This window comes from Anser cygnoides, chromosome 33 (genome assembly GCF_040182565.1).
Source record: "Anser cygnoides isolate HZ-2024a breed goose chromosome 33, Taihu_goose_T2T_genome, whole genome shotgun sequence".
Taxonomy (NCBI): Eukaryota; Metazoa; Chordata; class Aves; order Anseriformes; family Anatidae; genus Anser; species Anser cygnoides.
The window spans coordinates 1,247,701-1,274,634 of record NC_089905.1 but is presented as its reverse complement, the minus strand read 5'-3'; the positions used below and the strand labels follow the sequence as shown (position 1 = coordinate 1,274,634).

Sequence of the window (26,934 nt, the reverse complement as noted above, 5' to 3'; positions counted from 1 at the left end):
CCTCGGCAGCCCGCTCCCCTGCACGGAACACGCGTGCAAAACCCCCAAAACCCCACGAACGCGCGTGCAAAGCGCGTGCAAAGCCCCGCGTGCAACCGCCCCGCGCACGCAAACCCCGCGGCGCGCGCCCTTCCCGCGCGCGCGCTCGCCCCCCCCCTCCTTTAAAGCACCGCGCCGCCAGACGGACAGCTCCCCCAGCCAATCGCGCGTCGCTCCCCCGCGGCGGCGGCGCGGGGCCAATGAGAGCGGCGGTAGCGCGGAGGAAGCCCCGCCCCTGGGCGGGGGCGCCGTGCGCCATGTCATGGAGGCTCAGTGTGCGAGCGGCCATTGAAGGGCTCGGAGCTGCGCGCGGAGCGGGCCGGCGGCGGCGGCTGCCCGCGGCCTTCCCCTGCCCACACGCGGCTCCCTCTTAGGCGGCGGCCGCAGCAGCGCCGGGCCACCCTCCCTCACCGCCGCGGGGCCGCTAGGAGGAGGACGAGGAGGAGGGCGATGGAGATGAAGAAGCGCATCAACCTGGAGTTGAGGAACCAGGCGCCGGAGGAGGTGAGCGGGCGGCGGGGAGGGGGGGCGGGGGGCGGCCGCGCTGCCTTCCCCGGAGGCCCCGGGCCGCCAGGGCCCGGCCTCGCTCCCCCCTCGGCGCCGCCGAATCTGGGTCAGCCGTGGCGCAGGAGCCGGCCCCGAGGGGGGGGAAGGCGGCGGGGCCCCCCCCCGGACCCCGCTTCTCGCCCGCCCTGCGCCCCCCGAAGTTTGCTGAGGGGGTTTGGGGGGGGGTGTGTGGGGGGGTCGGGGCTCGCGGCCGCCTCCCCAACTTTCCCCCAGTCCGTGCCCTGGGGGGGGTTATTTCTTTATTACTGCTGTTTATTTTTTTAAGAATATTCCTCCCCCAATTCGCCTCGTCGGGCTGAACTTGCGTGTGCGCGGCTGTCGTAAACAGGGCACAGCCGCACCGAGTCCATCTTAAATGACATCCTCCCCGCTCTTACTATTCCTATTAACGTATATATTTTTAAAAATTTATGCTCCCCACGATGTTCCGTGGGTTTTCTGCCCTCCCTGGTAGCTCCCGGCCACCTCCTGCGACCCCTGGGCTTGTTTTTGGAGGGGAATGTTTTCTGGGGGTGTATTTTTTAGGGGGGCTTTTGGGTGGGGGGATTTTTTGGGGGGCACTTTTTTTTGGGGTGGGGGGTCCCAGCTGTGAGCCCCCATCGGGGCTTTGAGCCCCCCTGGCTCCGCAGCGAGTTGCTGAAAGTCCCGAGCGGCGTCGCCGTGCTTTGCGCCCTCCCTCCAACTTCCCATTTCTGAGGAAGCTTCTTTAAAAATAATAATAATAATAAAAAAAACCAAAACCTTAAATCCTCAACATTTGAGCCGAAGCCCTGGGCTGCTGCTCGGCTTCCCCAGCTGCTTTTTGGGGCCGTGGGCCTGGGGTCCCGCGGATGCCCCTGCGTGGAGGGCAGCGAGGACGCTGCGGAGCGGCGCGACGCGCTCGCCCCAAGAGTAAAGTCCAGAGCTGCAGGGAGAGCCCGACCAAACCCGGGGGGGGGAATCTGCAAAAGTGCCTGCAAGTGGCGGTCGGGCTCACCAGCACGTGCCTCGGTGAGCTTATCGGGGGCAGGTATCGCTAAAGGCCTGGGTTTGCGCCGCCGGAGGCATCGTCGGGGCCCCCTCTGCCCCGGTGGTGGTTTTGGAAAGGGTGCACGGCTCCGGGGTGCTGGTCCTGGGCGAAAGCCACGTCGGTGCTGGGGGCTCCACGTGAAGTTGACAAATGGTGCGCCCCGGATGCTCCTGCAGCACGAGGAGGCAGCCTTCAGATTGCTTTAGTTGAAAGTGTGCAGGAGGAGGGAACGGTGGCCTTATTAATGTCCTTCCTAACGAGGGGTGTGCTCCACAAAGGATGAGATGATTTTTAAATTAATTAGCTGCTCCTTGTTACCTCTTCTCGAAGCATGCGACCTGCATTGATTATCTGGTTGTTTTAGCGGCATTGGCACGAGGAAGTTACTTAATTGGGCTTAATTAACCTGCGGAGCTCACTGCTAAAATAATCCGGAGCCAGGAGGTTTTGGATCCCCAACGAAACCGAACGGCTTTAACGATTCAAATCGCGCGAGTAAACGCGTGGAAGTCAGGAGCGAGCTGGTGGACTGCTCGGGTGTGAAACCAGCAACAGCTCCTGCCCCGACCGAGGGCAGGAACCGGGTGGTGGTGGCATTTTTGCCACCTTCCACGCCAGCAGCTGAACCCCAGGTGCTCAAACGCCGAGGCTGTGCCTCCCCTGCTCGTTTTCGGGGGCCGAGCTGGGGCTCTCGGGTCGCGGTTTGGGCGCGACGCGCGGCTTAGCGGCGTTCCTCCAGCTGCCGAGTGACTCGATATCCTGTTCGAAGGTGACAGAGTTGGTGCTCGATAACTGCCGGTCCAGCAACGGGGAAATCGAAGGCCTGAATGACTCGTTCAAAGAACTTGAGTTTCTTAGCATGGCCAACGTCCAGCTGACGTCGCTGGCCAAGCTCCCCACGTTGAGCAAGCTCCGAAAGGTACGTGTTGTCCCTCGCCTGCCGAGGCGGCGTGAGCGGGGAAGTAAAAGCCCTGGGCTGCGCCTCGTGGGGCTCGTGTATCACCCAGGCTGCTTTATGAGGGTTCAGTGAAAGTTTTTCTAGCTAATTATGGCCAAATTGGGCTTGGTCAATGGCTCCTAGAGAGGTAAATGCTCATCTGGGAAAGGTGTGGAGGGTGGCTGTGTCCCTGGGTGCTGAGGGAGTGCTGTGAGTCCCAGTGCTTTGCGTTCTGCCAGCCGAAAACTTGAGATTTCGTGGGTTTGGGTGTCTAAGGAGTACTTCTGTAATTATCAGCTGTAAACTCAAAGGAACGGGCAGAAGCCAGCCGTTTAATCGCTTCGCTTTCTCTGTGTGCTAGTTGGAGCTGAGCGACAACATCATTTCAGGAGGCCTGGAGGTCCTTGCAGAAAGGTGTCCGAATCTCACATATCTAAATCTAAGTGGCAACAAAATCAAAGATCTCGGCACTGTGGAAGCTCTTGTAAGTATGAAGCGAGAGGGGCAAACTGAGAATTTAAAAGTAATGAATGCTATTTTTTAATCGATAAATGTTTGCAGTAGAGTGGTAGAAACGGCTGCAAGGGCTGCATGTGAGGCACCTTATTAAGCAGGAGAAATGAAACGGAAAACGGGGGGGTTAAAGTAGCACAATGTAAGAAATCATCAAGTCTGGAGATGCAATGTGACGTATTTTGGCTGCTCGTATCCCTGTTCAGCCCTGCTGAAAGGTGTCCAAAATGAAGTTTCCTTTCTTACCTGTCCTATGTTCTCTCTGTATTTTTCCCTTGCTGTCTCAGGTGAGAGGACACTGTGGTATTTTAGGTTTGTCAGTATTCCAGCTGGTCCCGACTTGATTAACTCAATGTCATGCCTTTTAGAGACAGTCCTTGTAAACGTAGCACTGTAAAATTCCTTCTCTGTCAGTAATGGGATGTACTGAGGAAGAGATTCTTGAGCTTCTGTTTTGTCTTTGATAGAAGAGTAGCCAAGTTACGCGTTGCTAATCCTCTTGTGTTCGTTTGCGAAGATATGGCAGTTGCTTATTAGACAAAATATAAGCTTTCATTAAACTGTGAAGTGATTAGGATGTGTGTCTGAGGCGGCTGGCTGGGAGCATACCTGAGCAGCGCAAGTAGTAGGTTACTGAAACGTGGGAGGGAGCTGCCGATGGCTGTCACTCCCCGATCTGTGCGCCCATTTTGCCAGCGTTCTGGTTTTTATTAGGACTTCGGTACAGCCTGCATACTTGTAAAACTTCTCCGAGGTTCTCTGTCTGCTTTCACGGTGCTCTAACCTAGCAGTTAGGAGAGCAAGTAGCGTGGTTCCAGTGCTTTACAGAAGAAACGCTTTTATTTAGATCTTAGCTGCTTGCCAAGCCGTGCAGGTGGCTCGTTCTGTGTGTGTGTGAAGTCTGGAAGGTGAGAAGAATCACGATCAGTTGTCTCATTGTTCCTGCTTGGGAAGCAAATTTGGTAGTGTCATTATAAATCCTACCAAGTGCCTCTCGCTTGCTCCTCGCAAGATGCCTGTAATTAAATTAGGCAAACTGTTTACTGGAAGGCTGCTGGAGCTAAGTTTTTGCCCATGGCTGCGTGAACAAAAGCAGGCTATGGAAACAAAACAAAAAACCAACCCCAAATATGTGCTGTGCAGTGTGTACGTGGTGGTCTGGCGCTCCATGGATGCGTTGGGCATGCTGTGGAGTTGAACTCCTCATGAGAACGCTTTTGCAGATCTAGCTACTGCAACCAATATGTTGAACTGAAGTTTGTACCAAATGGGGAGCAAAATACTGAATAGGAGGGGATGGGGATAAAATAAATCCTGTACCTGGCCGTGGTTAACTGCATTTGGGCTACGGCAGCACTAGTAACTTGAGGAACCGTGTGGCTGTATCAAGAAGACAAGGGGCAAAAAACCTTTTCATTTATTTTCAGCAAAATCTTAAAAACTTGAAGAGCCTTGACCTGTTCAGCTGTGAGATTACAAACCTTGAGGATTACAGAGACAGCATTTTTGATCTGCTTCAGCAAATCACGTACCTAGACGGATTTGATCAGGAAGATAATGAGGCGCCGGACTCAGAAGATGAGGATGATGAGGGTAACTTCATGAATTCAACTGTGGATAGAAATAGTTTACTGTAATAAAGACGTAAATGTGGCACGGGGTATCGGGACTTCGGGAATGCTTGAGCATCGTCCTGTGCTCTTGTTCCTGAGGCATGCTTCTCCAGCGCGTTTGGTGTTAACAAACTTGTAGGGAAGGGAAACTCCTGTCAAAGGTTTTGAGTGCTGTTACAGAAGCCTGTTAAGTGTAAGGAAACATGAGTAAAGATATTGTTGCAAAGATAGAAACATTCTCAAAATACATTATTGCCAGTAGTAACTCACTTTAGCACTACCGATAGGAAGCCAAGGGGCAAACATGTTATTTTGTCTGAAAAACTTAGTTTTACTGTTTCTGTGCATGGAAGAAGTGTAAGATGAAGGCGATGGTTCCAGTCCCATTGCACAGTAGGGATTTCTGTATAAAAAGCCTACGGTTCCTTTTGATCTGACCTCAGTCTTACTCAGTAATGAGGTTATTCCTGTTTTTTCCCCCGTTGTTAGATTCCAAGTGAAACCCTTAGGTACAGGCCTGTCAGCGCCTGGCTGCGAATCCCGCGTTGATGCGATTGCAGGGATGGGGGCACGTGTGCTCCTCTGTAAACGTCCTTGGCTCAGCAGATGACTGACACAGTTGAAGCTGTAAGGAGAAAATACCTAAAACGTGCCTAAATGCTGCTAGCAAATAGGACAGGGCTGCTGTTACGGTGCAGAGTCACACACACATCCAGATATCCAGAGAAAAAACTAGCTAGATTTGGGTCGTACCTGTTTACGACGGGTTTCTTGGTGTTTTCTCCTGCCCTTAAGTCGTTAGCCAGTAGCTGCTGCTGCCAAGTAGTAGTCGCACATCAAAGTTTGGAAGTCTGCGCATAAAACGGCCTGGTGAAAGCCAAATGTCTCTACCTGGAATATGAAAATAAACCCAGTAGTGGAAAATCGATTAATAGGCTCTTAACTTGAAAATGAATCGTTCAGTCACCTTGTCACTTCTTCTAATTCACGTCGCTGCAACTGTGAACGTGATTGTGCTTCAGACAGAAAAGAAATGAGAGATCAGCACTTTGCAACCGTAGGTGCTTCATAGTTGCTAGTAAGTGATTAAAAACCAGATAAATGTAATACGTTGCGCTGGTTTTGCCTTTAAATATTGGTAGGGTTTGATTCTACAGACAAGCTTCTCTTCCACTGACTAAATTTCAGCTCCCTTGCAGGAGTTTGCATACACAGCTGCTTCAGGCATCGAGAATTTTGCCTGAAGCTTGTGATGTAAAAAAGTTGGTAGCCTTTCTTCAAGGGAAAAAAAAATTACAAAGATTAACTTTATTTAAATCATACTTGTTTCCCACATTACCTGCATTTAAAAAAAAAATAACCTTGTGGAAAAAAAAAAAGTTACAACTAGCTTAGCCTGGCATATATTAACTTGCATAAAGAGGAGTTAATGAAATTTAATTTTTAGCATATATATATGAGCGTGTATTTCATTTCAGAAGGAGATGAAGACGACAATGATGAAGATGAGGATGAAGCTGGTCCTCCAGGAGAGTATGAAGAGGAAGATGATGAAGATGATGGAGGTTCAGATTTGGGGGAAGGTGAAGAGGAGGAGGAGGAGGTTGGTCTTTCCTACCTGATGAAAGAGGAGATTCAGGTAAAGTTAGCCGACTCTTCCAAACGCAAGAAAGGAAGAGAAACTGCATACGGACGTTTGCGTTAATTTAAACATGCAGGCAGTGAGTGCGGTGTAGATGCAGGGAGATATTTTAGGGAGAACGTTGCTGTCGCTGAAATAGGAGGCGTTGACGTGGACGTGAGTGGTGGCTGTCAGGTACGAAGGTGCTTCTGGCTGACTTCCCAAACGTGCCTCACTTTTATCCCGCCCCTTAGGGCTGCAGGATGCCAGAGCCTCTTTATTCTCTGTAAACTAAAGCATCAGTTTTCCCTGATGTTTTGGAACTATGCACTACTACCAATTAAACCGTCAAAATAGAAATATAAATTAGAATAAATTAACTTATTTTGGAAAACTGAAGCTATGTTAGTCTTGTAAAAGAAGAGAATGCAGCAACAACACGGAATCACGCAGGATGGTTGAGGTTGGATCACATCACCGACACTTCAAGTAAGATGAAATGAAGGAAAAGTCGTTATTTTTTTCTGTTATAAATACTGTTGTTTTTTTCCTGTGTACTCACTTGAAAATTTTCCTAGCGGTCGCGTTGAAAAGCTGTCAAAAATATCCCCTAGGATCTTTTAAGTGATACTGTGCTTCAGAGTAAATGGAGGAATATTAAGCTAGGATAAGAAAACACACTTAATAAGAAAATAAACACCCTAGGTTATGGATGGGTTCTTGTAGAAATAAGCTGGTCATGTCTAAATGGTTGTTTCACAGAAGCAAAACCCAGGAGCCCCGATTCAGTCCTCTTTCTTGACAGCTCCAAGGGTTTCAGTTGGAGAACGCATCTGGCTTGGGTTTTGCATGCAAGTCTCCAATTTCAGATCAAAAACTGGGCATCACATCCATTTCTCTTACTTTTGATAACAGTTTACATCATAGCAGCTGCGTTTGCAGTGGATGTGCAGAAAATCTCAACGCAAACTCTACTTCGGTGTTTCTTGTTTCGTTCTTTTAACGATTTGCTGTTTCCTGTAGTGTTGGGAGGCTGTAACACAATTCATGGAGCTAAAAAACTAAGTCTATTTTGAAGCTGAGATCTTAGGATGTTCTTGTGAACGTGAACAACGTGTGATGGAAGGATATTAGGGATTACTTGCACGCCTATAGGGTATGTGCTCTGGGTGGTAGGTGGCTAGGAATAACCAAGGTAGCTATGAAGATGTTGGAGGAGTTGAGAGCTGTGGCACTTCTGATGACGATGCAACAAAACCAGATGCTGAGTTCGAATTTTGTATTTCTTTAGAAAAGAAACAGGTGGTGGTCAAGGGGCTGTATGAAGAGCCGAAAGAAAAGAGTTGTTGTCTCTAGACTAGAACTAGAAAGAGTTCTAGTCTGCCATTTTGGAGAACAAAATTGTGTCCCATTCTAATTGCAGTGAATTACTCCAGAGTGGTTTTTAATTCCTGTGTTCTCAGGGCAAGTGTCGGATGGGCCCTTTAATGTTTTTACATTTTGACTTGTTCCATTACCCTATGTATAAAATTTGATGGAGCCAGATGCATATGAAAATGAGACGTAAATTTGTCTTCGAGGCTTGACATTGTGCCAGTAGAACAAAGATCTTGCACCATTGTTTAATTTGGGGGGCTTCTGCTGGTCAATTGTTTTATGTTTTTTTCAGCTATGAGCTTAAAAAATAATAAGGAAAAAAAACCACAACCCACCCCACCTACTTACTTCATTTGGCATAGAAACCGTGATTTTGTGAAGATATTCGTTGTTCTGCTTTTTTTTTAATTTCTGCTAAGATCAGCATTTAAGCAAAGTTTATGTATAGTGCAATTTTAAAAGTATTTCGCCATTTTTTTAAAGGATGAAGACGATGATGACGACTATGTTGAAGAAGGAGGTGATGAAGAGGAAGAAGGTAAGTCCTCTAATAATTTGCAAGTTTCACATCCAATTAAAATACCTTAAAATACCTTGTTTAATGCAACAGAGGCTTCCCTGGCGAAGCCCTAGCAGCAGCAGTAGCTGTATCTTTTCCCCTTATCAAACTAAGAGTGGCTTCCTCAGTGAAACCCTCTATTTAGAGGTAGCTCCTAGGATGCAAGCTCAATCCAGTATACCGTCTAATGGCTTATATACATCCAGCCTGTTTTTTTTTCTATCGAGTCTTTTTATCAGTGGTTGTAACTTCTTAATTTCATTGCTTTCAGCCCCTGTGTCAGACACAAAATAGTTGAAAGCTTGCAAAAAAAAAAAAAAAAAAAAGCCAGTGTGTGGCATCCTGCTTTAAGAAGATATCGTATAGAAAGCTGATGTCGAAAAAGCGGCGTTCTTGTGGGCTGATGCAGTTCCTTTGCTAGCTTTCAAATGTTCTGTTTGCAAGAAGTGGGTTACTTGAGCCTTTTTTTCATACAATAACTAATTTTGTCTTTTAATACTGAAAAAGGAGTTGTGAGAAAATAAACAGGACAAACATGTTACTCGCTCTTTGTTTCCACGTGGTTTGAGGTTTGGAAGCCTTTCAGGGTCAGGCCCAGCCTTATGTTTGAAGCTCCTCGTCTGCTCCGGCGGACTGGAGCGGGAATTGCTGTATTGCAGAAGGTTTATCCTCGAACCTTGCGCAGATACCAGGGTATTCTGCGGAGTGGGTGGCAGGAGGCGTTACTCTCTTGTGTGCGTCTGTGTTACAAGTGGTGAGGTTGCACTGGGTAGGACTGCCCTGCTATTACGGGTTGCTGAAGTCCTTTCAAAACTACAAGTATCAAGCTTCATCTTAAAATCAGCTGGCTTTTCCCTCTGGTCTTTTTTTTTTTTCTTAGAAGACTGTTCCAGAACTTCACTTTTTTTAACGGTTAGCATCTATGTTCTAATCTTCAAGCGATCCATAGCTGCAGAGTTCTGTGTTCCCTTGTAGTCCTGAAGCCCTCTTCCGTGGCTGTGTAAAATGCAGATGAATCCTGGGATTTTTCAAATTTCTCGCTAGGCTAGTCCCCACCTGATTTGTATGCTCGGCTTAATGGAGCAGTCTGGGGAGATGTATCTTGCGCTCGAAAAACTGAAATTCTGCAGCAGTGATGCTAAGTTCCTCACTTCTTACAAATGCAGCGTTCAGATCTATTAAGACAACAAAGTAGGCGCTCAGGATGGCTAATTAGCCAGGAAATGACTGCTGGAAAATAAATCTATTAGATTTGACGAAATTGCATTTCATGATTTCACCACAAGAGCGCATAGTCCACTGACTGAATTAGGCATATTTCTAAGAATAAGCTGAAAGATTTTTATGCAAGATGCTCGGAGCAGTTGATCGACTGGAGAGAGGAAAGAGCGTGTTGCATTTGGTATCGACAGGAACTGATGGGTTTTGGGTGGAGTTTACACACCTTTGAAACCTTAAAGTCAGCGAAATGCAAAAAATACTATTTCCATTTTAGTTCTTAAATATATGTTAACAACCATTTACCAATATGAAGTGTATTTATAATTCCTTATGGAACATCACGTGCTTAGCTTGTATTTAGTTGAATATGGCCTGCATGAATTATTCAGGGGAATGTAAACTGATCTTTTTTGAGAGCCATAAGCAACTCGGGGACGTTGCAGTGGTGAATGCATTAACTACAAACAGCAATCTGTTTCCATTACCTTTTTCTAAATGCTTTAACGTTGTTTGTGATGTCTGAACAGAACATAATGAGATCTATGCCGTACCTCTTTTCCTTAGCAGAGGGTATTCGAGGGGAGAAGAGGAAACGAGACCCTGAAGATGAAGGCGAGGAAGAGGATGATTAATTTGTCATAGACACGAGTAGGACCAGACTCTTAAGTTACAGAATACGCAATAGTGATTATGCAGATCTGTATGTCTCCATGTACCATAGATGTCCCTACAGAAGATATGTTAACTTTTTATAGGAGAAGTGTGGTTTTACTATTCTTGCCCTTTTTATCATTCCAAATAAGATACAATAAATAGCCTGGTAGTGAACCTATATGTAGAAAACAATTTTCAGCCCTATAGTCACTGAAGCCATTGTCAGGTTTTCCCCCTAGAGTTTTGTTTGGAGCTCTTTAATTTTATACAAGCTTGCTGTGTTGGTTATCATTTCCCCAGAGTTAAAACGCCCGTCTTACATGGATTTAATATCATGGATTTCCTTCAAGATTTTAAAGTTTTTATACTTAAAAAGCTGAACTCAGAAATGCTATGTGGCAAGTTCAGGTCTGTTTCTAATGAGGAATTGACTAGAGTCTGAGTTCACCAGGGATTCTATTGGAAACCAACAACTAGATTACAGTTTATTTCAGCTTTTTAAAAGGTGACTCCTGTAACTTTTAAAGTCTTCTACTCTGTTTTGCATGTTAGCATTGCAAAGCTTAAGTGGGTTTCAGAAGATCTTTTTTTTCCTGCTTGTTCAGAAGTTCAGTGTTTGCTAGGGATACCTTCAAGAATGTATCTTGGCAAACTGAGAGGGTTGTAATCCTTAAACTTTTCTCCAAAATACATGGTCGCTGCAGATATTAACAGAAGCAAATAATCCGTAGTTTGAAACCATTTTGCAGAAAGCGGTGGTTAAACTTTCACTCACTTAGCTCTTGCATTGTCACTTCAGGAATTCTGCAACAATCATTGTGCTTGGCTATAAAATATATGCATTTCTAATGCAGAAGTTAACGGGTAACTCCTTCAAGCACACTTTTCCAACACCCCCCCCCCCCACTTTTCTAGAATCATTGAAGGGGGAAAGCTGCACATAAGTTAGTCTTTCTTTGCAGGTCACCTTTTAAATTTTTTAATCTGGTTGTAGCCAAAACATTCAAGTCCATGTATAATACTAATTAATAGCTTAGGGTTTTTTTTTATATATATTGAACGGCTGCAGAAACTTGTTCCATTGCAAGTTGGTGGCAAGTGCAGGAGACATGCAGACAAGCTCTTTTCTAGCAGCCTGGTTGTGACCAACAGGTCGTAATAATTCTGCCCCAAGGGATTCATGTTTTCCATTTGAGCCACTGCAAAACAATTTCAAACACACAGCATTCCTCTTTCAGTCATGATTTGGATTTAAAGCAGTAGTCTTGATATAAAACTAATTTACATTGTTTCACGTAGGTACTGAACCAAATATCACACACAGCTTTATTCAAGAGACTTATTTTTGTATCTGTCTTGGCTGACAATAGCTGTCATTAAACTGGGGAAGACACCAAGGGTGGGGAAGAGGGAGATTTCCTGGACCTAAGTAAGAGTCAGTCACCCATAGATCGGTTACTTGTGAATATTTAATAAGGTATTTCACACACTAGCAGACTTTAAATGTGACTTCCAGCTCTTAAATCAAGTTTAGATACTGCAGGGTTGAAGTTCTGCGAAGCCCAATTTCTTGTGTGTGTTTTTTTCCCCCCAAATAGAGCCTTAAATCATAGTTTCTCATGTAGCTGTAAAGCATAGCCAGCCATTAAAGGCATCTGAATGAAATGAGTCAGGCAGATGGCAATATGCTTGGAAATAAACTGACTAAATGAGTTTTGCATTTTTTTTAATGAATATCTGTAAAGACACTAGAAAAGTAGTGGTAAAACTACATTTGCAACCACAATCTAAGTTCCTGTGTTTGTGTATGAATACTGAATGAATAGAAACCTTAGGTAAGTGCACATCCTATCTTGTCATGGAGGCTCTGTGTTCAAGGCAGTTGCTTTGTGTTCAGCTTTGAGATAGAGAAGTGTTTTCCCATCCTTTTGCTATATTTTTTTAGTCTCAGCGAATGATTGAAAACTTATTTATAAGAGTGTACTTTTAAAGAACTTCGTTATCAGGGTTTTCCTTAACTATCTCTTACTGATGCATATAAAATTAGTTTTAAATGGAAACATTTACTATTTTGATGAATTAAAATTATTTCAGAACCGGTCTTGTTTCAGTAAACAAGTCCAATTTTAACGTTGAATGAGCTAATGTGACAAAACAAAATGAACTTAGAAGGGGTTAGCAGACTTTCCCTAAGATATGCAAACTTACCGCTTCCTAAAGCCAACTTGCAGTGTAGTGCGTCGGCTGCTACATCTCAGAAACTGAGCCTCACACAAAACTTACTTCCTAAGTAATTTTGTCTTTTCCTCAGCGTTACCATCTAAGTATAGTTTCATATTTGTCAGCTTGGCATGCAATTAAACAGCATAGCATTTTTTAAAAATAAATAATACAGAGCCTCCAGATAACTTTTGAAACTTTTTTGCTTGGTGGGTGGTCTTTTCATGCAAATATGTAAGGGTGGGTTTTATATTTTGTAGAGGTTTTGTCCTATTTTAATGCTCTTTGTATGGCAGTATGTATATAGTGTGTTTTGGTTCCTTATCAAACTCTTTCCTTAAACTTTGGAGTAACAGATTTTGTGCAACTGTGTTTTGAATAAAGCCATGACAGTGTTAAATTAAAGAAAACAACCCTGCAGCACTCTTCTGATAACTTTTAGTTGTAACAAAACATGTTTCCTCCCCACGTGTGCTGTAAATTTTAAATTAAAAAAGTTTTCAAACTGAATTATTTCAAATAAATTGAGACTATTGTATTGGATTACTTCTTTTAGTATGTACAGCTGTGAAGAGGAGAATACCGTCCGTCTTCAGGAACGGAGTAAGAGGTAATCCTTCATTCCTGTTGTCTTTTCAGTTACTGAAAAGCCTCAAGAACTGTGTGTCGTTGTGGGGTTAGAGCTGGTGCTTAATGATATCGGAGGTCTTGGTAACATTGTCGTGGTTGAGGAAGGACGCAATGTACAACCCATGGTGATGTTTGTATGGCTCACTTAGTGTTTCCAGATGAGTTTAGTACAGAAATGAGCGTTGGAGCTGACAGGGCTTTTGCATACTCTATAAATCCGTACTATTTGAGTGTAGTTTAGTTATACAAGTCTGGCGAGTCTTAAGAAACAAAACTGAAAATCAAGAGACTGCATTTTGCTCTTCATAAATGTTGACTTGATGTGTCTGGCAGCCCGAGCCGCAAGCCTAACGCTGTTCCTTCAAAGTAGCTGCCTTGGTGTGTATAAATTACTTCTCATTCAAGAACAATGTTAAAAGGGGGGGGGAGAGCTGCTTCTCCTATACAGCTAGACATAGCATTGTTTTTATTTTGGGATTAGTCCAGCATTCTTGGCAAAAATCCTCTGGACACACTTGAGAAAGCTAGTAACTAAACAGGCTTTTCTTCTACCAGATGAGTGATTAGCCAAGAAATGGGTGATTTTGTGTGTTTTTTTTTTTTTTTAAAGGGGGTGGGGAAGGGTAAGCAGTTGCCTTTCCGTCAGCGCTTGCTCCATACGGAGCAATTTGCCCACTGGAGCAAGGGCAAACGGGTAAACCGAAGCTTTAGGATTGTTTTTAACAGTGGAAGTTTAGCCTACTTTGGGGGGATAGGGGTGGTTTTATGCAAACTAAACCCGAGTTACATCATTCTGGCACACTCAAGACAAAGGAGCTTGAGAGGAAACTTAGTGCTGTGTAGGCATGCCTTCAAAATAGGGAAAAACTCGATGCGAGGGGTGGGTGTGGGCTCATTTTGGTGGAGGCGAGCAGCTTGCCATGACCTGCACCAAACCACCTTCCTCCCTGCCTCAGCCTCCGCTCTGAAATGCGGGACAGCCCCTGCAGCCATCTCCTTGAGGCGAGGTCTTCCCCACGGCTGGGGCTGGCAAACGGGCTTTTCTTGAGGGCTGGCAGCGCACCAGCCCTCACCCAGCTCCAGCAGAATCCCAGGGGGCTCCGCTGTCCTCCATTTTGTCGCAGTGAAGGCGAGCCCTGCTGGAGGCCGCCTGGGCGGCTGCCTCATCTTTTGTTGCCCCTTTTATCGCCTTCCCACCCCCTTATACCACCCCCTGTGGGCCCTTATCTCCTTATTTCCACTATCACCGCTTCCCTCCGGGGCAGGGACACCGAAAGCGGCTTCCCCCTTGCGCGCTCCCCCCTCCCCCCCTAGGACTCTCCCTCAGCCCCGCCTGAGGCCGCGCGGGGCCCCCCGAGAGCGGGAAACCGCCAGCCACGGGGTTCCCCGGCTCCGGGCAGCAGGGGCCGAGCCGCGCGTCCCTGCCGCTGATTGGCTGAGATTTGCCGCAGTTCCGCCCCTCCGTGCGAGCCCGCCCAGTCCCGCGCGCGGCTGGGGCGGCTTTGAAGCGATGCCCCGCCCCCTTCCCCCCCCCCCCCCCCCCCCCAACTGTCGCTCCATAATGGCGGCTGCCCGCGCTCGTGGGTTGTACCCGCAGAGGGAGGGTGCGACCCGGTCCCCTCACAGAGGCTTGTCCTGTCCGTTTGTCTGGCCACAAAGCACGTGGTGTTTTGGGGTGAAAAGCAGAATTTAGTTCCGAGTCCGACCCCTAACCCCCCAATAATAAAAAAGATTAAACACGAGCCCCAAAGTTTTTCCGAACATCTTGCGTGAGGGAGGATGAGAGTAGCTGGGCTACGTTACCTCGAAGGAAAAAAATAACCAATTAAAACTAGCTAACTATAGATTATTATTATTTTTTTTTTAAAGATATTTTTTTTTTAAAGAGCATGTTTTCAGGTAACTTATGCTCCAGGTGCAGCTTACGTGCCTGTTGCCCGCATTTGAGCTAGAAGTGTGGTGGATGTGGGGTTACCTGACAGCTTCCCCAGTCCTCGCCGCCTTCCTCCTGTGCCTCTGCCTGATTTCACGTAGACCCCACTGTTGCGGGGTCTGTGGCGACTTAAACCATGCACCTTCCCTTCACTGGCTGTTTGAGCCCTGGTCCAGGGCAGAGAGGCTGCTTGGTGGTGTGTGGTAGAACCAGGAGCTTGTCTAAAACCATCTCCGTGTGCGCCTGGACTGCTACTTAGTCTTCTTCTCCCCCAAGTGAAACTTAGCTCAGAAAGCCATATTGCTGAGAACACGCCACCACAAGGGTCCTTCGCCGCCTAGCCTTCAGGGAGTGTGCTTTTGAGCTTCTTCGTGTGTATTGTGTGATGAAGGGGAAATGGATGGACATAAATTCAGGAATGCAGGCTTGGAAAACAGTGAAAAATACCCTGAGTTGTATGACGGAGCAGTGTGAATTATCCAAAAGAACATTTTGCCCCATTCAACTGTAAATGGAGTACTGTGTGTGCTGATTTTGGCAGCAATAGAGTTGCTGTATACTAAAAATGTGCATACCAGTTTCACCAATCATAAACATTGCAGATGTCCGAACCAAAAGAATGAGATCAGTTTGGAAGTTAAAAGAATATTCCTTTTTTCCTTCTTTTCTGCTTTCTGAGTCTCTCAGTTGTGCTTGGGGTTGCTGCCTGAGTAAAGACAGTATTGTAAGTACGTGCTCACGCTCGCCATTTGCTGTTCACCCATCAGCAGGACTGGCAAGCAGCTGCCCATGGGTTGCAAAATGCACGGGATGGCAGCAAAAAAAGTCAGCGAGAGCAGCTGCTTGGAGCAGGATGGCAGCAAATTTGTTTCTGCAGAGCATAGCCTGCGGCAGCGAAAATTCTGGTGCTACTCCTCTTGGCAGATTTTTTGCTTGAGTTATAGTTTATTCTTTTGGAGAATTCTTTTTTTAAAACTTTAAAATTATAGTTTATAGTATGCTTCGTTTTCTGCTTTGAGTGTCTCATCTAAAAACAAACAAAAAGCCCCCCAAAACAATTGAGGAAACCCTTCCCTCATGCTTCAAATTTAACTGCCAAAAATGAGGGAGAATCCAAAAATAAATGTATGGCCGCAAAACAAACCAAAAGAGAACCACATTATACATAAAAGCTGGGAACTCATTGCACTGAGGAAAAGCATTCTGTTCTAGAAAAAAAATGACCACAGACTTCGTGTTTGGTTTTGTGTTGGAAAAGAAGAGGCATTTTTCCTATATTAATATGTTAAAATGGTGCGTTTGATGTGCACGTCCTACGGTAAAGCTAATTCAAATAAAATAATTGCATTGATGAGTGCAGAGTAGCAAATGAGAGTTCCTCATCGCCTCCTAGTTGAAGATTAATAGTTTCTGTCCGTTAAAACAGTTGCGCAAATAATCTTATTTGAGGTTCCTGGAAGTGTCTTCGAGAACCGCGCGGGGTGGCTTTGCCCCGATGTGCTCAGCAGGGCCCAGCGCCGGGCCTGCCCCACCGGCGCTCACCGCATCCCTTTGCCATCCCCGGGGACCCGCAGGGTGGGAGGAAACACGCGCTCCGACAGGAGTGTAACAGACATTATGCGTCCCGGGGGTTGCGAGAAAAGGGAAAATGAAAGGAAAAAAAAGAAAACGGGCCTGGGCTAAATGAAAACGAAGCTCTGCACGAGGTGCTCCTCCAGGCAGAGCCAGCGCTGGATGCGGGGGCTCTCAGCTACGTCCTGGAAGAGCTGCAGGTCTGCAGGGACGACCTCAAGAAGTACTGCTTCGAAGGGGCTGCTTTATGTTGATTTGATGATTTTGTTGTTTCGATGATTTTCAGTGTCGTACTGAAGAATACAATTCTGTTTTGCTGTTCTTTCTCAGTTTGCTTGGTATTTTTTGTTAGTTAGAACATAAGGAACATAGACTACAGGAAAACAAAATATGACTGTACTTTCTAAGTAAGTAAATTTATATAAAAAATATAGAAATCTCCATTAAAAAATAGAAATATAAATCTCCAAATAATCTATCTCAAGATACTATTTGAGGGTGGAGGGGTTTTGTTTTGTTTTACATTTTAAATATAGTCTCTTGACAGTTGTTTGTTTTTTTTTTTAATACTGACTTTGGCAGAAGACTTGTTGGCATCATGTACCCTTCAGAACCGCCAGGAAGTGAAACCTCTGTGGTGTGCAGTGGGCTTTAGGAAGGTGCCTGGTACCTGGAGCCGTTCCCACATTCCCAACCCCAGAGACCTCTTGGTCTCATCTGGCGGAGGAGCATCCATCAGGTGTTCTAGCTCATGGACATTGGGAACTTAAGGAAAACCGAAAATCTCTTTTTTTTTAAAAAAAAAAAAAAATTATTTTGTTTCCCCCAGGATGAAGGAGTCTGTTAGTTATATCAGTATCAGTTGACAAAGTTTGATTTCATTTGTTTATTTGTTTAAAGCAGTGTGGTTACTTTATGATAAACTTGGGTGGCGGTATGTTTCCCCTGATGCACTCATGCAAGGGCCTCAGAGCAAAGCTTGAAGGAAAACGTAGTTGAAAACATAGGGGATACAATGAAAACGGGATGATTTTGCCACATCCCCCTCCCTTAGGAATCCATCTTTCATGGTAGTATTGGGGACGTGCAGAAATCATGTTTAATTAAGAGCCTAGGGCTGGGAGAGAGCTCCTGACGAGAACGATGCCGATGCTAGCATGTCTTTGTAGCAAGTGCCTTTCTCAATACATTCTAGAACCACATTTTTTTTCCCTTAGCTTCATCACAGCGATGACTCATAACTGTTCTTCTGCCGAAAAGTACACTGTGGTATTTCTCCTCTACTGCTGTTTGTTACTAATGAGCTCCCATATTACAGTAAAAACTTATTAATACTGAAACACATAAATTCTGAACGCATGAAGTACTGAATGCATGCCTTTGATAATCTGTGGTTCTGAAAACTAATAATATTTTCTTCTCTCTGTTCTTTCATCACTGTCAGATGATCTCCCCAAAAAATAGGATCGGCCTTGAAAATTAAAGTAATTCATGTCTTTGTGCTGCCCTGTTTTGTACTACAAGTTATAAAAACAATGTGGTATTTAAAAATGCCACAAAAACAGCTAATTATTTTGCTTTTAAAAAGAAAGAAAACCTTGTTAGCATAAATGTATGTATATACACACAATCTCATAGGTAGCATGATGAGCTATCAGTTAATTACCAAGTATTTATGCAGACAGAAACAGGAGGATTGAGCCAGTGAAAAACCATCCTGTGTGTATTTTAAAAGCAAATATATATATATATATTTAATTACACATAAATTATGATAATCTAAAAACATGAAGTTGAAAGAAATTCTCATTCTTCAAACTTGCAGGAAAAATGTTACGCTTTACAAAGATAACCTTCATCTCCATTTCAGCTGCTAGCAGAGAAGAAAAGGGATCTTACTGTCTGATTTCCAGGAAACTGAATCATTAGTTTGTTTAATAAGAATCACTATTCTGCCGGCTAAGGTTGTTCATCCAAGTGAAATCAAGTTACACACCATCAAAATCAAATATTTGAGAACTTTCTTACCGTTTAATGTACTTTAAGTATTACTGAAATACAGTTTTGTTTACTGATTTTTACAGTTAATTTTCCTGTATATATATATATAGTTTCCACCTTCCCTGAATTCATTCTTATGAACTTACTAACAACACATTTTACAATTGTTGCTTGCATAAACTGACCCCAAATCCGTTTTAAAACGCTGTAAGGCCACGTTCTCAGAAGGGCCCTCGCTCTTCAGGCTCGGTTTCAGTCTTTAACAGACGGACATACCTTTGGTCTCCTTTACAGCTCTGTAATTTTTATATGGCTTTCTGACTCAGACTTTTTCACTGGAAAATAAACACTGGCGATGAGAACAAAAGGGTGAAACTTCCTTTTTGGTTCTGAACTCCTTGTTGTGACGGAAGTTGCATTCAGTACGATCGGTTAGTCGGGGTGGTATAGCTGTGTATGTACAGTCCTTGTTCGCTGGTGTAATGGTGTCTGCCTAGCGTATTGTCCTACACACTGTGCAAAGAGCAGCATTTAACAGCAAAGAGCGGTGGTTAGGGGCAGCCAGAATGAAGGGGTATCTCAGTACTGAACATTAAAGGGAAAAAAATGAAACAATACAAACATTAACACGAGCAAAGACTCTAAAGCTTAGGTCAGAACATAGAATCACACACACACACAATCGTTCTTGAAATCGAGAGCACGCGTTGTTCCTCGGCGGACTCACCGATTACAAAACTTGTGGATGACGTGCTACATCTTCTATCATATTTTCTTCCAGGGATGGTATTGATTGGAACTGGATTTTCATCAGTCACCTTATCAACGTTTTGGCCATAAAGCCAAGTGTCAAGTACCTAAACGAGACCTTGTGTCCAAGAAGCAGCCAGCGGGTTTGCGTTTATGCAAAGCCGGAGTCCTGCAGGCAAGTCAAGTGCTCTGCAGCGTAACGTGTGAATTGGAAACGCTTCCAATGTCCACAATTTAAAATTCTTAATCTATGCAATGTGTAGGTTACTAAATGTTTTAAAGCATGTCTTCAGGAAGAGGAATGTCAAGTGGACTTGCCTAATCGGATGAGACCACAGAAGAAATAATTGTCAGGAAGGAACTGGTAATCAGGAAGCTGTTAAACCACGATGCATTGTCAACTACCTTGCTTTTATTAGTCTCAATCATGACTTTTTTCACTTGAGGAAAAATCTTATGAAAAGATAAATTGAGTTTTACCCCGCCGCAAAATAGTTTGCTTTATAGAACACACTATTAAAGAAGAATTAAACATCGACAAGATGCTTTCATTCCTCAAAAGCAGAGTTCAAATTACATGAAATCAACTTCAATATCAGCATTCTTGTTTCAAGACAGTGATTTACAGTTTAGTACTTTTAATTATTTTTAATTGCATGTTGCAAAGTCTTTTTCTCCAATTACAAGAAAGCAGTTTGCATGTCTACTACCTTTCTCTTTGCGTTTAAAACTCAGCAGTGTCTTATGAAGTCCTGGCTGATTCTTGACTTGGTGAATAAGTGTAGCTCCTTAAAATATACACACACAGGTCATATTTTTTTTACGCTGGTGTGTAATCACACCTCCTGTGCACTCCCGCCCCGTGCTCCTGCTGAAGTTAATGCAGCTCTGTGGGCTATCGTACCTCTCAAAATGCTTGAAGCTTTTGGTGTTAAAGATAAATGCATGTGTTTGGGGCTTTCTTTGAAGCACGGACTTGTTGAGATTAAAGTATTTTATCTTACGATATAATGAGGGGTATTTCCATCTCAATTGATGCATATTGCCAGGGGTAGGAAGGTTGGTTGTTACTGAGATCTCCTACATTAGCATGTTACACAAATTAATAAGAGAGGCTTTTCCTGAGAGAGACTCTCTCTCTCTCTCTCTCTCTTTTTTTTTTTTTACCAAGACATCTAGAGTTACTCCTCATTCAAATCACAGGTCTGAACAGACTAGTTGTACCTTTGTTAAGAATGAGGAGGGATAGAAGGAGGAAGAATATTAATCTATATCTGCTCTGAATTTCTGAATAGCTGTAGGCTTAAATTTCTGCATAATTTCTGCATTAAGGTTAAGCATTTTCACTACAAAGAAAATTCCAGGAACATCATACTACTGAAAAGCAAAAATATTTCTTAGAACAAAGGGAGGAACCATGAAGAAGATAGTAATATGAACCACCCACTGAGACAACCATTTAAATTTGGAAATTCCTGCTGCGTGTCTTTCACTGCAGGTCTTCTAAGGTGCTCTATTTGCAACTTTTGCAAATTCCCCGATAGGTTTCTTTTTCCTTTCTCTAGTACACCCTAATTTCTAATGGTATGGAAAACGTTCTTTCACTAGGAATCAAACACCAGTTCTATCTGTTTCCAATATGGCATAACTTCAAAAGAAGGAAGTTAAAAGAACACGCAAGGGTCAATCGCTCAGCTGCAGAATTTTTGGCTTATTTTCCCCAGCTCTTCATGACAACTGCTAGCAGCTCCACAAATCCTGGGGACAAGTTATTTGGGTAAATGTGACAGCAGCAGTGCCCAGATCCGGGCAGCTTTCTTCAGAGCAGAGTACAGAAGCAAAGCTCGTAGAGATGTGCGAGAACACAGAGCACGTCCAGTTGTCTTGCATCGTTGCGGTGATGGAAAGCAGCAATAAAACCGACAAAGCTGGGAGCACTCAAACCAACACTAAGAGCTGTATGTTACAAGTTCCCGAGTCAGATGCTGTTACGTGCTGTGCTGATCACACGCTCAGTAGTAAGTGCCACTTACGCGTCATGCTCTTGGGGAAATAATGGCCATCAAAAAACGCCAGCTGCTGTGCTCTGGAGGGGCAGAACGAAACTTTATTTATTTATTGATCGTGCCGAGACACTTGAAGCTCCCTGGAGAAATTTGTCTCTCGTTTAGTGGAAAGGCGAGGGAAGGCACAAGGGGAGAATCTCCTGTATCTTGTTCTGGAGTGACCTCGTCTGGCAGCTGCCTGTAACGGTGGTGGTGGTGGTGGAGGTGAGGGTGCTGGTTAAGGTGGTGGTGGTGGTGGTGGAGGTGAGGGTGCTGGTTATGGTGGTGGTGGTGGTGATGCTGGTGCTGGCGGTGCTGAGGAGCCTCAGCTGGGCTGCACCCACAGGTTGCAGCGGGCACCAGGCAGGACTGGGGGGCCGCCGACTGCGACCCTCCCATCATTTTGTGCTTTTGCTGCTCTTGGGAGCTTGTCTTCCTCCGTTGGTATGTGCCTGCACACCTCCGTACAGGGCAGGGGAAAAGGAGCCCACTCCTGGGGGCACCTGATGGTCTGTGCAGGATTCTTCCCTCCTTTACCGCTAAGGGAAGGCAGTGGAGGAAAGAGGAAAAGGGCATCATTAAAAACAAAATCAATCAATCAATCAATCAATCAATCAAACAAACAGAACCAGTTCCACGCATACCTCCCGGTGGGGATGCGGATATCTTTCAGCACTTCTTTCAGCCACCCTGCTCGGCCACCTGGAGGTGCCCGGGCCCCGCGGTCAGGATCCGGCCCCCGAGCAGCAGAGGGCACCCCGCGCACGGCGCTGCGGCTGCGGGCAGAGCGGGGGGGAGCCCACGTCGCTCCTTGGGGTGCCACCGTTTGCAGGGCTCCGGGCCTTTTAGCTGCATTCGTCTCATTAAACTTGATCCTCCAGGGATGAACGTGCAGCAGAAGAAGCAGCGTGCACGCCTGAAGTCGGGGGGGGGGTCTAAGAAATGATTTGGTTTAACGCGGTAAAATATTCCGCCTTGCTCCGGTTCTTCATCTCTAACCCTGCCTTTACAACATCCAGGAGTTACTTGCAGCAGGAATCGTTTTCCCCTTCATTAAGGAGCTAGGGCAGAAGGCTGCCTTCTGAAAATGTGTATTGCTGCCCGACTCACGTCGGGAGCGTTCATTCAGGGTGAGAAGTTACAGAGTTCTCCGCGTGTTGGGGGTTTCGGAGCACGCAGGCTGGGCGTGAGACGTTCCAGAAAACTGGGGCGCTTAGAGCTGCCTTTCGGGGGATCCCGCCAGCTGAGCCCGTCAAGCTCCGAGGCTTTTAAGTTTGCAGAATATCCTGCGGCTCCATCCCCAGTGTCAGACGCAGCCCAAGCGTGTGGCGGGAGGTGCGGAAAGGAGCAGCTGGGAGGAGGCTGCCACTTTTTTTTTTCGGCTCCCAGACAAATGGCACCGGGTCCAGTGTCCTCTGCCCGTGCCAGCTGAGAGGTCAGCGACCAGAAAGCGCTACTTCAGGGAACAAGCGCGGCAGTGTGCAGCGCATGAAAGGCCTTATTCATGTAACAGCCCGGAGGGGCTCGTACTGCATTGTCTGGTATGCATTAGCTTTGTGAAATTAGTCCTCCAAATTTTTCACAAAAGGAGAGAAAGAAAGTTTGCCTTCTCTTCCGCATTTGCTCTTCCAAATGAACCGTCCAAAAGATTTATTTGTCGGTCTCGTGCTTAGGGGTCCACTGGCAAAATAACTGGGGGGAGCGTGCTGTGGATAGCCCTGTAAAAATGTGGCAGTGCATCAGAATTTACCTCTGAGGCGAGGAAAATTCAGCCTACACAAAAGGGAGAAGGAAGAATCTCCGGTCAAAAACATCGTTCTTTCTGTTCTCCCATGTGTGTCTAAAATTTTGAAGATGACCATATTAGATATCATTGAATGTTGCCTGAGCAGAAAAAAAAAGACCACAGGATCCTGTAATCGTTGCACTGCTGTTTAATTTAACTTGCCCTTGAAAGGACAGAAGCTCTTTTTGGCATCGTGCGTGTCATTACTCATGTGCTAATGGTTTGGAGATGCTTTATGTGTAGCACAGTCCTGTTCTGAGTTAAAGGGGACCCCTTCAAATTCCCAGGTGTACTTCATGATAAAAATCCCCTCTCAGGTTAGAACAAGGCCGACCCTGTGGGGTTGTCCTTCCACAAATGCTTCTGTACCCTGCCTGCAAAGCACAGGCTGCCCACTGAAACGACCATAAACACAGCAAAATCCGATACCGCTTTCATAGGTATCGTTCAAGTTCCTTGTAAACCTTCTATAGATAGAATCGCCTTTTACCAGTCCAAAAGCTCCACAGGAGGAGGCTTTTTTTTGAAAGGCATGCGGTTGTTTTCATTTCCTACTGCCCCCTGGTAGAAAAATAGGTCTGGTCATGTGGGAATTGGTCTCGTACCCAGGATTCTTGGGTTTTGGGGTTTGTTGCATTCTTTTCTAAGGCCAAAGGTGGCCTTATAACTGTTTATAGTTTGTTTACAGCGAGGTTCTGTCGTCCACGCAGGACAACGGTCCTCACCATGTTTTCTGACCAACACACTTCGTATCCTATTACATTTACTAAATTTAGAGGATGATTTCCTAAATATACAAGTAATAATAGTAATTAATTGCATCCTTTGGGCCAGAATAACCTCAGTAAGTTGCGGTGGACGATCTGGTCCTATAGCTAACTGCTTTATGCCTCTCTAATTGCATGAAGCAGCTGTAGTCTCAACAGATTCGGTCAGCGGGGTATTTCTACCTGCCGTGGAGTCTCCCCAAGCCACGTATAGCCACTTTCCTATCGTCTTCTCGCTGAGCTTTCTGGTGCAGAGGCTAATTGGGAAATGGAGCTGTGGCTGGAGCAGCATTGTGGCACAGTAATTGTACCGATTCCTGATCTGCCATTGCTCCAAATTAGACCGGAGCCAGTCCCCGCGGCACAACACAGCTGCAGCTCAAAATCTGGGCCATAATGCGCATGCTAAAATAAGATAATCAAATCTTGTGCTTAGGAACTGCTGGTTTCTAGGAGGTATTTCTGCTCTCCAGTGTCTGTGGACAGCATTACAAAAAAATAATGCATCTAGCGAGCTGCGTGTTAATTTGGAGCAGTGAGCAACAGCGGTTGCTGCAAGAAGGATGCTAGACTAGATGCTGAACGATAACCGAACGCCGCAATGAGAATTTTTCTTTTTATTAAGCAGGACAGCATGTACTGACCTCTAACACAACTAAAGCGATCAGGTTAATTATTGGCCTCTGCTGAGCAGTGCCACACGCTGAGCTATCAATCTGTCTTTCTCGGTAGCTGGGGTTTTGAGCGTCAGTGCCATTTCCTCTCATACCTGGGAGTTCCTTGGCAGCTCCTCGTTCCCCTTCCGGTCAGAACCCGTGAAACTGATTTCATAAACTGTAACGAGAGCCCGGTTTAGGGTTGTATGGCTGCAGGCTGTCGCTACTGTCTTCTCTTTTCTTCTGTTACTGAATTGCCTTACCCTCGCACAAAGTCCTGAGTCAAGGACAGTGGCATTTGCACAAGAATAACAACTTTTATTTATTTATTTATTTATTTATTTATTTATTTATTTATTTTTAATAATGGAGCATGCAAACAGAATCCCAACCACTGGGCAAAAAGGGGTTTGGTTTGGCAGATGTGACGACCTTCTCGGAATCCCGACGTTTCGGTACGCTTGAGTTTCCTTTCCGTGACGTGGTTGTGACACTTCACATTGTGACACAGACGTGTGTATGGGGTTCATGTGCAAGGGTTTGGTGGCTGGGGACTGTGGGGCAGAGCTGTGTCCCATGGGAGGGCCCCACGCTGGAGCAGGGCCAGGGGGGAGGCTTCTGGGCAGCACTGAAAACTTGCATGGCCCTGAGCGGTGTCAAAGATCACGCAGGCATAACTGAGGACTGCCATTCCAGCAACGGCATCTCCGCTTTCCACTCACCCCCTCTTTTATTGCATTGGATGCATGTCTTCGTTGCGTCTGCGGGTGTTTCTTCTGGGTGCAGCAGCAGAAGCAGTTTGGCACGTTTTAACATCCATCACTCAACAAAAGGGGTTCTGGATTTCGAGGCACTGCCTTCGCTCCGTTATTTAAGAATGTGAAATCTGCTGAATGCTTTCCAGCCGGCGAGGAAAGCTTGTTCCTGTCAGCAGGAGCTCCCGATATTAAGAATATAATCTCTTTTGCAAATGCATTTTCCTGTTCTTCCTGCTTCTGGAAATCAGGAAATGCAGCTGGAGGCAGCTCCTGCGCACGGGGGTCACGTTGAGCCTCAGGAGGAGCGCCTGGGCCCCACAAGCCCCAGAGTGTGCTCACTCCGGTGGATGGGTAACGTACATCGCGGGCAAACATTTTAAACAAAGTGAGAAATAGAAAGGAGGGAGGGAAACGGAAACAGGTGAAGAAAGCTTTTGGCTCCCTAAGCACGGCGCGATGTTTTCGGTGGTGGCACGGGGATTTTTTCCTTTTGGGAACGGTGGGTAATGGTTGAGCACAGACCAACAGGTAGAGTGCATGCATTTCAGATGGACACGAGCACCCCAGCATCCCTGGAGTATTTCCACGTATCTGAGGAGAGAGCCCTAGAAAACACCTGGAAGTGCTGGAGCGTGCTTCAAAACTTAAGATACTTCCTGGCTGCTAAGTTAATCGGGGAAACGATAGGTTAAAAGCGGTGAGTGGGAATGACAATTGCAACACAAGTGTTGCCGCACGCATCCATGTCCACTCCTTTGTGTCTCCCGTGAATAGGCTCGCCATTTCGCTTAATGCAGTTAGGCATTTTCATAATAAGATTCCAGGGCTGAAGTCATGCTGCAACCATTTCCTTTGGCCCCCGGTGTCTTTACACAATGGGCTGCCTGCATGTATTCCTGGGCTTGTGTGAAAGGACAGTGAAAAATGGACCACCTTGGGCTGCGAGCTCAGTGCTGCAACCTCGTCACTGTCTTCTGCGAGCTCTCTGGTGAGTACACGAACACCAGCTAGCAGCACGGACCACCCTTTTTATTTAGTTCGAAACAGAGGAGTGTAAGCGCTGGCCACGAGTTCTGCACATGCTGTTTAATGCAGTGTAACGTAAATGATGAATAAGGGGCGTGCCAGAAGTTGCAGAGTTTCTCTTCATTATTTCATCATTTGCTAAGATTTTTAGCCTCCTTTTGTTCTCCCGAGGCCGACGCTAGAGCATTTTGTTTGTAAGAACAACACGTATGAGTTAATTTATCTAATTCCGGCTTGTCTGCAACTCTTTGCAATCAAACTTTGTGCGTGCCCTGCAGGGAGAGGGGGCTGCCTTGCTCTGCACCAGCCTAACACCAGAACTGAGTGAAAACCCCTGGGGGGTCCCAGCTGGGGTCCGGCCGCGTGCGCCCAGCTCCTGGCCCGAGCTAACGCAGCCTCTGCTCTGCTGGGTGGGCTCCCCTGGCTCAGCCTCACTTGGAACACGACATTTTTTTTTCAGTGTAGAAACATTGCCATAAACCGTTCAAATAATTTGTTAAGGGGAAGATTAAACGAGGAGAAGAAAAAAGCGGGCAGTACAGGAACGTGTACATCAGTACCTAAAGTCAATCCTGTTTAACATCTGAAGTCAATCCTGTCACTTAGACCTTAGCATCCACACACATAACTTACGTTTTAACGTGACAGCCTCTTAGCTGCAGCCAGGACGTGCCTCATAA

General features: G+C 45.7%; 1 protein-coding gene across 3 annotated transcripts; it reads left to right on the top strand.

The window, feature by feature from the left end:
• Positions 1–286: 286 nt before the first annotated feature.
• Positions 287–12,873, top strand: ANP32E (acidic nuclear phosphoprotein 32 family member E). 3 transcript variants are annotated; one of them, XM_048079076.2, is made up of 7 exons: positions 287–543; positions 2,385–2,534; positions 2,914–3,036; positions 4,493–4,658; positions 6,160–6,317; positions 8,160–8,214; positions 10,021–12,873. In XM_048079076.2, the coding sequence occupies exons 1-7, from the start codon at positions 490–492 to the stop codon at positions 10,086–10,088; spliced, it is 774 nt and encodes a 257-aa protein (XP_047935033.1). In that variant the 5' UTR covers positions 287–489; the 3' UTR covers positions 10,089–12,873. The 3 variants fall into 3 exon arrangements, with proteins under 3 accessions (XP_047935033.1, XP_047935034.1, XP_047935032.1); XM_048079077.2 differs by having other exon boundaries at positions 290–543; positions 6,157–6,317; positions 10,024–12,873; XM_048079075.2 differs by having other exon boundaries at positions 292–543; positions 6,157–6,317.
• Positions 12,874–26,934: the final 14,061 nt, after the last annotated feature.